Raw genomic sequence first — 13,241 nt, 5'->3', positions numbered from 1 at the left:
TCTAGTCAGAGCCTTGCAAGGAGGTGGCCTTGCAAAGCACAAAGCCATGTGCTCCCACAGAAGGCTATGTTTGCCTTTTCTTCAATATGGCTAGCAATTCCAGGAGTTAAAAAAAGGAGAAGCACTTTCGTACTGGGCACACGCCTACGGCTGATTCATCTCATAGGTGCTTTACTTAGTTGTCCCAAAAGCAGCCTGCAAAAGAATGCAGAACAATTAGCAAAGCTGCTGAACTCTTCTGATGAAGCTTGGCTGAAATGGATTCTGTCTTATCAGTGAAGACAAAAGGAGAGAAGCCTCGGAAGCCCGGTGGGCCCTGCTTCTTTTTGGTGGGATGATGAAAACCCCACCCCCCTCCTGACATCTCTGCCATTACATACATTAGGAAGGGACTTTGTGAGAAGCAGCCACGGGATACGTAAGGTTGGGGGGTGGGAGGTATGTTGCATCCTGCCCCCCCTCCGGAGAAGCCAGGTGGGCTATCCAGCCAGGCAGGAGGAGGGGGGCATCTCTTCAGCTGGCCTTGCTTGGGGGGGGGCGGCCCTGGGGTGGCAGCGCCTGCAGCTTGGCTACTTTCAGAAACCGCCTGTCCCAGGCCAATAATTGGTCCGGGGTGCACCAGCCATGCAGCTTGCGAGGGGGCACCTCCTTGGCCTGGTCCAGCCCCATTGGTAAGGTGACCAACTTTTTTACAATGAAAAGGAGGACACAAATAAATTGAAGAAAAAATATCGTAAATAAAAGAAACATTTTATTCATTGCAACAATAATACAGACAACCTGCATGTGCAAAATTTGCCAGCCGGGTGTTTTGGCATGCTCAGCAGCAATTCCTAGTGGCTTTCGAAAGCCAATAGCGGGAGTAGCACAGCTCATGCAAAAGTTAAAAAAAAAAAAAAAACCATCAAAAAAAGGTGCCGGAACACCATTCTGAGCGTTCTATGAGGAAAAAAAAGCCCTGCAGATTAGTCTTCAAATATCGGAAAGGGGGACATGTAGGAGGACACTTTTCGAGGGAGGACAGAACTTACAAAAGGAGGACTGTCCTCCCTAAAGGAGGACGGTTGGTCACCTTACCATTGGAGACACAGCCCCCAAAAGGCTCTCCTCAGTCCATCTGGTCAAAGGGCGAAGGGAATAGGCTGCCCCAGCAGGATGCCAGTCACCAACGGGAAAGCCTGTTCCCCAAGGGGGCACTGGCAGCCCAGATCCCCCTCAATCCCCACACCTGCCCCCCATCACGATAGGCTGCGGAGCCAGAGGAGAATGAAGAGGTCCCAGTGGGAGGAGAGGGCGGCCCCCTCCCTCTCCACCCACTGTCAGTCCATCTCCCGGGGGTCTTTCAGAAAAGGCATGCACAGCCACATTCCTCTATGTATTAATGGTTCACCTGCAGAGATGGTTTCTAGCATCAAGTTTCTGTGTGTGCAGCTAATGGGTAGGCTAGCTTGGTCATTCAACAGCAAGACACTGGTAAAGCAGGCACAGCAACGCCTGCATTTTCTGAGTCGCATGGGAAAAGCACATCTTCTTTCCCCTGTCCTTACCACTTTCTACAGAGGGACAATCGAGAGCATCCTGTCTGTATTACTGTCTGCTTTGGAAGCATCACTGCTTCAGACAAGAAGGCAGCGCAGAGTGGTGAGGATGACATAAAATGTGATTGGCAGTTCCCTCCCTTCCATCCAGGACATGGTACGTAACGTTGCTTCAGGAAGGTCCACAGAATTGTCTGGGATGCCGCATGTCCCCTCCGCGACCTGTTTTCCTTGATCCCCCCTGGGAAGAGGGGGCTTTGTGGGATCCGAAGCAGAACAACCAGATTCAGCCACAGTTTTGTTCCTTACAGCATAAACTTTGTGAACTCTCAAGCTTCCTCTTTCCACTTTGTATTCAAGATGGACAGTGATTTTAAATTTCTCCTTAGTTCTAGGTTGCTTCTCTCCTTGATGAGTTTCTTGTCCTGCCTTCAGGGCCTTTGTAGAATAGCTTGACTCCTTCTTCTTTGTGGCAACCCCTGAGACACTGGAAGACTGCTATCATGTCACCTCTAGTCCTTCTTTTCATTAAACTAGACAGACCCAATTGCAGCAACTGTTCCTTGTTTTAGCCTCCAGTCCCCTAATCATCTTTGTTGCTCTTCTCTGCACTCTTTCCAAAAGAGTCACAACATCTTTACATCGTGGTGACCAAAACTGGATGCAGGATTCCAAGTGTGACCTTACCAAGGTATTGTAAAGCGGTATTAATACTTCACATGATCTTGATTTTATCCATTTTAATGCAGCCTAGCATTAACAGATAGAATCAAGATCACATGAAATGTTATTTATATTTGTTATTTATATGTAAGGGTGTAGGTTTATACATCTTATGTACACCATGTTTATGTGTGTTATGTGTACACTTTTGAGAGCAGCCAACTAAATTTCATTTTTAATGTGCCAGTGGCCCCACAGTAAAAAATAATAAAGATGATCTATCCATCTCTCCCGACTTTGCCCCCCCACCAACCCCCCCGGGGTTCTCCCTCCGCTGCCGGCCACCGATCCCCGGCCCTCCCCCCCATCCGGGCTCCCCCTTGGCGGCCTCCAGACCCCCCCCCCCGCAGGCCCTGCGACGGGGAATTCCGGGGAGTTGAGCCCCTTCCCCCACAGCTCGCTTCCCCCTTCTGGAGAGCCCGGAAAACCCACCTGGCCGGCGGCGTCTAGGAGGGGGGGTATTGTGGGGGCTGAGGGTCGCGGGGGGGGGCGAGGGGCGGTGCTTGTCCCAGGGGAGGCGGGGCGGGAGGCAGAGGGGGAGGGGCGACGCCGGCGGGGCTCCCGGTCACACAGGCCTCACTCCAGTAGGCGCCAAGGGGCGGCGGAGGCGGGACCGGGTCGCCCGGCAACGGCGCAGCCACCGCCGCGCCCGAACCCGGCCGGCGGAGGCGCGTTCCGCAAGCGCACTGGTCCTCCTCGCGCCCGCCCCGCACTTGTGACGACAGAGGCCGGCGCCCGGGCCGCACATGCGCAGGCCGCGCGTACGGACCGGGCGCGGCGGCTATGGAGGCGCGGGGCTCGGCGGGCGGCGGGAGGCCCGTGAAAGGCATCCTGAAGAACCGCTCCGGCAGCGGCTGCGGCAGCGGCAGCGGGCGGGGCCTCGCGGACCCCGAGGCGCTCTCGCAGGCCTCGCCGCTGCCCCCCGCCGGGGGACGCCTGCAAGCGCAGCCGAGCTGCGAGAGCCGCGGCGAGGAGTACGAGTGGGCCGCGGGGGGGGGAGGAGGAGGTGGGAGGGAGCGGGCCGGTCTCTCTCTCCCTCTCCCTTTCTCTCTCTCCCCTCCCCTCCCTCCCCCCCTCTCCGCACTCAACGCCCTACTAACCCTCCCCCTCCTCTCCTCTCCCCTCCCCTCCTCTCCCTGGGCAGGAAGAAGACGCAGAAGTGGGACGAGATGAACATCCTGGCCACCTACCACCCGCCCGGGAAGGACTATGGGCTGATGAAGATCGACGAGCCCAGCACGCCCTACCACAGGTGCGGGAGGCTCCCCCTCCTTTCCCCCCACGGGTGCTGGTGGTGGCAGTGGTGGGGGTTGGGGGAGAGGCCGGTTGCTGGGGAGGGTCGCCGCCTGACGAGCTTCCCTTCTTCTCCCCGCAGCCTGAAGGAGGAGGATGCCGGCAGCGATGCTGAGGATAGCCCGGTCCCCACAGCGGACATCCTGGCCAAAAAGTAGGTGTTGGCTGGCTCAGGACCTTCGCCCAAGGATCCGGCCGGGGCTTCCTTGCCTCGTGCGATGGGACGGGAACTCCGGCCCTGCGGGTGGCTCAGGTCGGGAGGGCAACAGCCGCAGCCCTGGGCCCTGTCGCGGGGGACCAGGAGACTTTCCTTAGGGCCCCCACTGGATTTCCCCTCCTGGGTGTGTCTTATTGCTGGGCCCAAGGTCCCCACCCCAGCCCCGGTCTCCTCCATTGAGGCTGTGGCCGGGGTCTCCTGCTGCTTGAGGATGCCGTGGGAAGGAGAGCTGTCTCTAACCCGTATTATGGCCTGATGGCAGCTCTCAGTCCGGTTGGTTTGGGGCAGGAGAGAGAAGGGCTTTCTTGCTGCCTCTGCAGGCCAAGGACCGGCCGTGAGCGGTGGGTGTCCTCGCTGCAAGGATGGGATGAGGTGGCCTTTCCTTCCGAAAACTTGGGAGTGATTTTTGTGAAGGATGTGAAACAAGGCAGCCCTGATTGGCTCACCCAAAAGGTTACTTGTGCCTTTGGCCTCTTGATCGTACTTTCTTCCTCCCTTCTTGATCCAAAACTCTCTTTTGTCTCTTGTTTCTGTAAATCCGCTTTTAGAGGTCTCCACTGCTACAGGTATCTTTAAAAAGGCCCATCCTTTCTCCTAACGTATATGGAGCTCCCTGAGCACCTACGTGGGGATGTCCTCGACCACCTTCATTTAGGCATGTCCATCTTCTTCTGTGGGGCAATTAAGAAAAAAAACCCTCCTTATTTGAGGTTCATTTCCTTGCGCTGGTTAGACTCTCCAGCGCAGAATGCTCTCCTCTTCCTGGATGCAGTTCTTTCAGATCTTCTGAAGACTGGACCATGTCTGAATGCTCTTACCCAAACTGAACGCAGCCAGGCTTTCAGTGTCTAGTCCATTTGTCTTCCTGATGATTCTTAAGGTCTGCTGTTTCCAGTGCTTTTAAAAAAAGAAGCACTGGTAATGAGGAGATAGACAGGGTTCCCACAGAATAGAATAAAATTAATGACCAGGGATGTGGTGTGGTGCATCTTGTGAGCTTTAATTATAAACAAACAGCGTGGTTGTTGCGAGGCCTCTTGTTTGACTCCTCTTGCCAACAGGCATGGGTAGGAGCTCCAGGCTGTTCTCCTTAATAGCAGGCTGCCTCTATTTACCATTATGGCCTGCTGGTGTGTTTGAAATTTAATTTCATTCACTTCTGCATTTTTACTAAGGCATCACATTGCGTGATAGGTTCACATTTATCACACGATCAGCTACCATTTTTGCCTGCCCTTGCATCCTTGTTATTTGTATCTGAAAGCTGTGCAGCTCTTTGTTGAGCCTTTCTTTTCAAAGTTCTGATTTTCTCTCTGATGACATTTGATGACTGCATTTGCAGATTTGAGAAGCAGCCCTTTGCCCCCTTGCCTACTCTTTAGAAAAATGTTGACCACACAGAGGAATAAGCAAAGGCTTGAGATGGTGCTCAAGCTTGCCCTTAAGAACCATTCAGAGAATGGTGGCTCTAACCTTCTGAATGATGGCCTAGTTCGTTCATTGTGCTTCTGTAATTTACCAGTGACCCTGTCAGTGGAGTGGTTAAGTCATCAGGCTAAAAACCAGGAGACTGAGTTCTAATCCTACTTAGATGTGAAGCCAGCTGGATGATCTTTCATCCAGTCATACCCTCTCAGCCCTGGGAAGGAGGCAATGGCAAACCACGTCTGGAATCTTGCTAACAAAAAGTGCTGGGACATGTCCAGGTGGTCACCAAGAGTCAAGGCATGCCAGCAACCGGGCTGTACAAACAAGCAAAGCCCCATCCGCGGGATGCAGGCAACACACAAAACCAGGCACCTTCCAGTCCACAGAAAAACCTCTTTCCACGGAACTGGTCCCTGGTGCCTGTGCCTTAGAAGTCTGTTCTGTTTGTTGTAATCTATATAAAAAAAGTTCATATTTTGAAAGTTATGTTTTTTAAAAGCACAGAAATGAAAATTTCCAGAAAGGTTGACTCCCACAGTGTTCTTTTGGGCACCATTCATTTTTCCAAATGAAACCACTTGGCAGACTTTTAAAACCCAGGGAATTTAACAATGAAAATGTTCATAATTATGCTATTTAAACATGTATTTTTAAGAAATCACGCGTGAAATACAGGAATAATTATGAACTTTACCTAAGAATTATATGCAGATACATTTGGCATCTCCAGGTAGGACTATTGTTAGGAACAGATCAGTCACAAGTGGGGGGTCCACGCCACTCCTGGTTGACTTCAGTTCTAAACTAAAATATAAACTGATGGGGGAGGTGGCAGAGGGTGAAGGGGGGAAGAACCCGGGCACCCGGAATAACGTTTTTGTGTGTGTTCTCTCTGTTCTTTGTGATATTGTATAAATCCTTAGCTGGAGAAGATGGTGGTGGAGGCAGCGGCAGCAGCTTCTTAGTGCTTTTGCAGGACTTTTTGTCTGATGAGCAACGAGCACGTTCTAATTCTGAACAAATCAAATCCTGCAAACAGTGCTGTTTGCATGACCAACGCCCCTCAATATTACTCTAAACAAAAAAAAAAAAGGAAAAGGTTTTAAAAAAATTTTAGTTCCAAAGCGCCTTCCTATTTTAACTTGTCAGACGAGTACGCCTGGGAGCAGCGGGGAGGAACTGAAGCTTTTTTGAGTGGGTTTCCCCCTCAGCTGCCAGGCCGGCCTCAGGTTTGGGCAAAGGGGCTTTCCCCAGGCCATGAACCGTGGGTTCCTCTCCAGAGTTCCCCAACTTCCTTTTAGTGGATTCCGTCTTGAACTAAATCCACAGCTGAGCTCCTCCTGGTGGGGAAATTGCATTTGCTCACCACCTTGGTGGCTCTTCCTATTTGAAGGAAATGCTCGTTTCATGGCAACTTCATGGCCCGTGTTGGCCTGGAGGCCCCTGCAGGCGTCCTCCGGGGAGGTCGGCTCCCCGTCCCTCTGGGGTTGTGGGCAGGCGGCCTCAGTTCAGCTCTCCCTTTTTCTCAATGCAGGTTGGCGGCCGCAGCACAAGGACAAGGCCCCAAAATCCTTGCAAGGCAGGAGGACAGCAGTGAGGAGGAGGAGGAGGAGGATGACGAGGTAGACCTGACTCCGGAAGAATTGGGTAGGTGGGGCTTTGCAGTTTTATAGCACTAGATCACACCTGGGAATTTTACAGCCATGGGTCACACCCAGCCCGTAGGTGGTCCCAGTCCAGCCTGGGTGAGGGAGCAGGGCAGCAGCAGCTGAGAGCGCAATGTTGGTGCAGTGCTCCACACGGTCCGAGTTTGTCAGGTGGCCCTTTGGGGAAACTCAGTTGCCCGTCCCTGCACTAGACGGGCTGGGGCAGATTGCATTTTTATTGCAGTCCCTACGTGGCCATAGAAATGGCCCAGTGGACGCGATGGAGTCTAAGAACATGGCAGGCCCTCTTTTCTGGCCTCCCCACCTGCAATGGTCCCAGGTGCCTGGTCCCAACTCCCGTGTGTGTTTGCCCCCCTCCCCTGCCTTGCTCGCTGCAGGGAGGGGGGAGGGTGCAGTGCAGTGCTTCTCTCTGGTGTCCCCCTTATTCCTCCAAAAAGGGTCTGCGATTCTTGCACGTGCAAAGCAACACGGAGGCTCCAGTGGCTTCTGACACCTCCTCCGCCTTCTTTCCAGGCCTGAGCTATTTTTTCTCCTGGTGGCTGCACGGCAGTGTTGCGAAGCCAACTGGTCTGGCTGGCCTCTGCATGAGTAATTACGCTTTGCATTTGATGAAAGGCTGTTCTGCTCCCTCCCTCCCTCCCCCCCACCCGCCCCCACCCTTGGTAGCGTTTCAGCTGGCAGAAAAGGCAGGCCTCCCTTGTGGTACCCAACCTAGCTTGTAGTCACTCCTGCAACGTGTTGTGCAAAGCGACTTATGTTATAGAGATTCCCCGTCAGTCTGATTGCACTGGATTGCAACTTACATAACTTCATGTGTGGGAAATGGAATGAGATTTGTGAAATTTGTGGCTGGTGCCATGTTGTGTTGCAAATTCTGTTCCTCCTGGTACAGAGAAAAAGAGGCAGTTTGAAATGAAGAGGAAGATGCATTACAACGAGGCGCAGAACATCAAGCTGGCCAGACAGTTGATCGCAAAGGAAATGCACGGCGAGGCTGCCGAGGAGGAAGATTGTGAGGAGGAGGAAGACGATGAGGATGAGATGCAGGATGAGCGTAAAACGAGCACAGAATCAGGTGAGGCCTGGGACTCGCGGGCAAAGTCCTTCTAGCTTGGATCCCACGATGGCTGGGCTGCTCACCCCTCCCTCCCTGCCTGCCTGCTGCCGCCCCCACCCTGGAGCCTCTCGCCCTGTGTCCAGATTCTGTGCAGTGTGGAAGAGCCTCTTGGCGTGTGCCAGGCCGAGTGTTGGAAGCCTTGGTTTAATGTCTGCTTGCTGGTGCGTCCCATGTCTCCTAAATGGCCTCCTGCTCCGTCCCTTCTGTGGGGCCTCCTTTCTGAGCTGGAGAGGGAACAGTGGAGGGCAAGGTAGACAGTCAGCCAGTCTTGTTTTTTTCCCGCTTCTTCCCGTCTCTCGGTTTGCCGGGGAGCCTCCGGTTGTGCCAGGAAGCAGGCTGAGGTGTGGACGAACCGTTAGCTCTAGGCTGCCGGTGGGCTTCCCTTCTGAACGCGCCTCCCCCTTTGTATTTGCATTCCAGATGCAGCAGCATGCCAGAATCAGAGTGTCTCCTTCTGCATCAGCTTCCTTTGAGCCTGTTGGTGTCTCCCGGGGGAGGGGGGCTCCCTTTTGGAGAGGGAAAGAGCTTTCTCCTCCAGGACCCTTTCTTGGCTGGGGTGTTCTTTGCCTGAATAAATTGACCGCTTCTCTTTCAAGTCCCAAGAATGGTGAATGTCGGAGAGATTCAAAAGGAAATCTGGGGTGTCCCGTGTCAACCACCTCTAGTTGAGTAATTTGCACCCAGAGTCTTATCAGCTAAACTCCTCCTTTGCTGTCAGCGTTGTTGCAAATTGAGCTAGAAGCGTCCTGGAATCACACAGGTGTAAGGGAAAGTAGAAGAGCAGCCACACAGAGCAGGCAGGGAACAAGAGGAGGGCGGGGCCGTTCTTTGCCAGGGAAGCCAAGGGAAGCCAAGGCAATCTTGGCCTGTTGGGAAGCCACGACAGCGTTGGGGAAGCACTCCCAGCTACTTCTTGGGTGACCTTCGGCAGCGGCCTGTGTGCAAAAGTCAGCCGCACCTCAGGGAGGACGTAAGACCAAAGATGGAACCGGTCTGAGTAACCAATAGAGAAAAGTTGAGCTCTTCCTCCTGCTTCTCAGTAGAAGTGGGGAACCCCCCCCCCGTCTCTTCCAGACAGGGGCAGAAAGACCCAGTTTACTTTTTTGTTAGCAGCCTTCCATTTTGTGTCTCAGTGGGCTTTTTCTGATCAATAACCGTTGATTTTCTTAGGTGGCCATCTGAGCTAAAGGCTACTACGGCTTCTTGGATTTTTTGGCTTTTACAGGTGTTTAAATGTTTAATATCTGGTTGTGGGCCCCAGATATATCACAGAATTCAGCTGCTCTAGCAAGAATAGAAAAATGTAATTTAGAATCCAAAGTTCTTAGCTTTTCCTACGTTCTTACCACTGTGATGTCTGCCTGAAACATTCCTAGTCAATCTTGATCATGCTGGTTCTGGACGAGATCTTTGCTTTACGTTTCATCCACGAGTGGAGAAGGGGCTAGAAGTTTTCTTGGGGGTCTCGAGGGACCAGTTCATCAGGGACCATCCAAAAGCTGCCATTTTTCTATTTCAGTAAAATGATAACAGCCGTCTATCTTGAAACAGCAACTCTGGGTGGCTAACATGGAATCAAACCCCGTGAAACTGATCGGTAGCAATAATAATGCATACACATTTAGCAGCAGCCAAAGACAGTGGCCGTCACAAGCCGCCTCCATCTCAGGGGCTCCATTAACCTCCCAGAAAACAGCCGTGTGACTGAGACTTTCCAAAACGCCAGCAGAGATGGATCTTGAAGGAAAGGGCCTGCTGGATGATATTCCCCAGTTTAGGCAGAACTTGGAGGAGGCCCTTATGTCGGAAGTGGTGGGGCAGGTAGAAACAATCAGATGAATAGCTCAGCCCTGTGCTGTGAAGGGCTTTGTTCACAACAACCATCATCGTGAATTGCCGCCTTAGGCACCCGAGCAGTCAGTGCAGCTCGCAAAGTAGAGGTGTAACATGGGCATATCAAAGTGCGCTCGCAACTGCCCGCCTGGCTCTGCGCTGATCCCGCTAAAGCCTCCAGTTGCTTTTCGGGGTGGGGTCTCATGTAAAATGCAAGAAGCCCATCGGAGATGACCAGGGCAGGAGGGGAATCCCTGCAGCCTCTTCACAGTAGCTGGCAGGCTACCGGCTAGTCCAAAACTTGGGGTCCCGTCTCTGGATGTCAGAGGCTTCTGCTGTGAGTTGGGCAAGCCCCCTCGGCCTCAGCTCTCCTCTGCTGCCTCTGAACACTCCTGTAGGTAGAGCTCGGGGGTACAAGGCCCAGCGCTCCCTCGGTGACGCTTTTAAAAGCCTTTCTCCCTTCTAGAATCAAAGCCTTTATCTTCCTTTTCCTTGGGGTAACTGTTGGTGACTCTAGGTGACATGGCACAAAGGTAAATAGTTCACGTGTAGTCTTAATTGGGATTAAAAAACGTTCAAGAAAAAATACTAAAGCAGAGGCGTCTCTGTCTCCTGATCAGCCTGTCGTTTATCACAGTCTCCCTCTAAGAGGTCGGAGGGGGCCTCTTGAGTCTGATCCGGTCTGTGCTTCCCACAATGGGGCGCTGAGGGTGATCCTGCCACCTCCGGTGCTCTGCCTGCAGGAGCTGGGCCGCTTCCTTTGTGCTTCAGGATAGTCCGTAAATCAGAGTCTCGGTAGGCAGGCCCTTCCCAGCACTTTCGTCCATGTGGGGGTCAGGCTTGTGGGATCGGCAACAGCAGACACTGGTGGTGGGTTGTATGCTTTCTGCCAGTTAGGATTTTCTGGAGTAGCAGTTGTAGAGAGATGCTGCGGTCGGGCAATAGCAGATCATTTGATCCCCTACAGCCATGTCCAACAGGCAGATTTTGGCAATGGAAAGACCATTTTAACCCCACTGGGAGCCCAAAAGTCCTGAATGGGGATGTGGGGGTGAAGGGTAGCACGTGCCCTTAGGGATACAGTTTGCTCTGTGGATTTGCTCGGAAAACCAGACACTCCGTCTCATTTCAGGAATTGGCACGTGAAAGACTGATAAGTCCATGGATTTGTTGATTTCCACAGCAAATATTAAGAGTTCAAAAACTAGGAATGTGCTGTTGAAACTTAACGTGTGTTGTTTTAAACAGCCCAGCAGGGTTCCCTGCCACTAGCAAGCTTCTTGGTCTGCCTCACAGACAACAAAGGCCTGTCCCACCGCTGGGATGCCTCATGTTGCCTGCTGTGACCACCCACCTCTGCTCTTCTCTTTTTCCCCCACAGTACCTGCTTCTAGTGACCCGCTTGAGAACATGGCACACAGCCTAGAAGAAGTCTGCTCAGGACTGTAATAGCTCCCAACGTCACTCTTTTGTATTCCTTGCCACATCACCCTTCTGCAGGTCTGTTTCAACAGGTTGGCTTGCACTTTGATATTTGACAAAAACAGTGGTGATCTCAAGGTTTTCTGTTTGGCAGTGAAAATGTTGCTGATGTGGCTGGTTCTGGTGGTCACAGAAGAAGGTTTCGTTGCTCATCTGCCGAAGAACACAGCGTGGGGTAGCGCCAGTGAACCAGACCCTTCGGTGTCACCCCTTTCCCTGGTCTGAACCTCTGGACAATTACCTCTTTTATCGTGCTGTAGTATTTGAGTACACACAAATATCCCCATAAGGGCTTGATGTTAATGTGCCATACTGCAGCCAGGAAAAGAAGGAGCCTCTTGGCAACTGACGAGGCCTTTTGCAAAAAGGGATGAACGGGAGAGAGTTTTTATAGCCTTTTCCCTTCCCCTCCTGCAGACTTTATCCAGCCAGTTCTGAGAGGCAGGCGAGAGGGAAAGAGCAGCTGGGTGTGGCTTCCCCAGCTGCCTGTTCAGAGGTGGGAGTCGATCAGCCTGCCTCAGTAGCTGCTGTACCTTTTTGGCCAGGATTGGGAACACCACAATATGGGGTTCTTTCCTCCATCACTCTGCTTCTCAGGGTGCCTTCCCACCTGGTCGGAGGCTGCCAGCCTCTAGAAAATAAAAGTTAAGTGACAGCACCCGGCAGCCAGAGAGCGCCTCTTGAGACCCCGGTGTGGCCCATACAGAATGCACAGCCACCTGCTTTTGTTTCTTAACTAGAAGAGGCAGCGTTCCCACAGCCCCATGTTATCCTGTAGTTTTTTTGCGGTAACCTCTGCATTCTCCGTGTCATGAATGAAACTGAATCAAACAGTTGTTTTGTAGTTTGACTGGCCTGTGTGATTTTCTTAAGACTTGGGCTTTTTAAGCCTCGGAAGTGGGAGGGGCATCTGTTGGTCAGCTAATGTTTGTAAAATTATTTCGAATGTTCTAATAAGCTGAAGTTGCCTAGAAAATACCCAGGTTGTGCTACTGAATTTGCTCCTTCACTTCTGGATTCCATTTCACTGGCTTGTTTCCTCCATGTAACTGTTTTATTAAAGTAAAGAAACCACTAAGTGTATTTTCCAACCAGCAGATCAGGTGAATAGCCCCTCCTTGGGGCAAAATGACTTGAGACTGAAATGGCAAAATCCCCGTAGGCGGGTGACCTTGCTCTGATGCTTGGCACCAATGAACTGTATTCCTGGAGTCCCGACCGGACTCTGCTCTTCTGTTCCCCTCTGTTTTTTTGTCTTAGATCAGGCGTCCCCAACCCTCCCCCCGTCCATGGACTGACACCAGTCTGACATGCCAGAAACTCGGTGGCGCAAACAAGCAAAGCCCCCTCCGCAGGATGCAGCCAAAACCAGCCCCCCCCTCCGGTCTGTGGAAAACCTCTCCACAGAACCAATCCCTGGTGTCCAAAAGGTTGGGAGGGGGGGGCACTGTCTTAGATGAGGAGAAGAGCCCAGGGAGTCCGTAGCGCCTTGGGAGGCCTGGCCTGAACGGAGGCCACTGCAGTGGACCTGGCCAGCTGGCTTCCACAGGCCCTCCTTATTTACCTCTGGCCCCTGCCGCTCTTCCCCTGGCCAGTCAGGGTGGGGATCTGGGTGAACCTGGAGGCTCCTCTCCCCATTACCTCCCCCCCCCCCGCTGCCCTCAGCACCCCTGGCAGGTGAGTCCCCCTGCGAGGAGGAACCGAGCTTTTCTGGCGGGGTCCCCGGATTTAGCTTATTAAATTCGTGTGTTCTGCCCCCTCCCCATGTTGCTGCGAGGCGACTCTGAGCTTATGCAGTCCATCTTGACTGCTCTCCGCAGCTGACCACAAGAGGGCTCGGCAGGGACACCAAAAAGCCAGCATTGTCGCTGAAACCCGCGAGAGAAGCAGAGGGAAGCGCTGGCTGGAAAGAGGGGCGGGGAGGGGGGACCAGAGAGCCCACC

At 52.8% G+C, this 13,241-nt stretch overlaps 1 protein-coding gene across 2 annotated transcripts; it reads left to right on the top strand.

Annotated features, from left to right (window-relative positions):
* Positions 1–2,914: 2,914 nt before the first annotated feature.
* Positions 2,915–12,376, top strand: PPP1R2 (protein phosphatase 1 regulatory inhibitor subunit 2). Of its 2 annotated transcripts, none has more exons than XM_039341537.1 (6): positions 2,915–3,235; positions 3,406–3,513; positions 3,637–3,708; positions 6,734–6,846; positions 7,759–7,941; positions 8,404–8,585. In XM_039341537.1, exons 1-6 carry the CDS (start codon positions 3,045–3,047, stop codon positions 8,454–8,456), a joined length of 720 nt encoding a protein of 239 aa, XP_039197471.1. In that variant the 5' UTR covers positions 2,915–3,044; the 3' UTR covers positions 8,457–8,585. The 2 variants fall into 2 exon arrangements, with proteins under 2 accessions (XP_039197471.1, XP_039197470.1); XM_039341536.1 differs by lacking the exon at positions 8,404–8,585 and adding an exon at positions 11,198–12,376 and having other exon boundaries at positions 2,961–3,235.
* Positions 12,377–13,241: the final 865 nt, after the last annotated feature.

This window comes from Crotalus tigris, unplaced genomic scaffold (genome assembly GCF_016545835.1).
Source record: "Crotalus tigris isolate CLP2741 ecotype Arizona unplaced genomic scaffold, ASM1654583v1 scf7180000017765.3138416, whole genome shotgun sequence".
In the NCBI taxonomy this organism is placed as follows: domain Eukaryota; kingdom Metazoa; phylum Chordata; class Lepidosauria; order Squamata; family Viperidae; genus Crotalus; species Crotalus tigris.
Note: the sequence above shows the minus strand (reverse complement) of the source record. Positions and strands in the feature narration are given on the sequence as shown.

Excerpts from the sequence above, each read along its gene's own strand:
- PPP1R2 (XM_039341536.1), top strand. The coding sequence starts at position 3,045 with ATGGAGGCGCGGGGCTCGGCGGGCGGCGGGAGGCCCGTGAAAGGCATC. Across the intron at positions 6,847-7,758 it reads CCTGACTCCGGAAGAATTGG|AGAAAAAGAGGCAGTTTGAA; the intron begins GTAGGTGGGGCT and ends CTCCTGGTACAG. Across the intron at positions 7,942-11,197 it reads TAAAACGAGCACAGAATCAG|TACCTGCTTCTAGTGACCCG; the intron begins GTGAGGCCTGGG and ends TTTCCCCCACAG.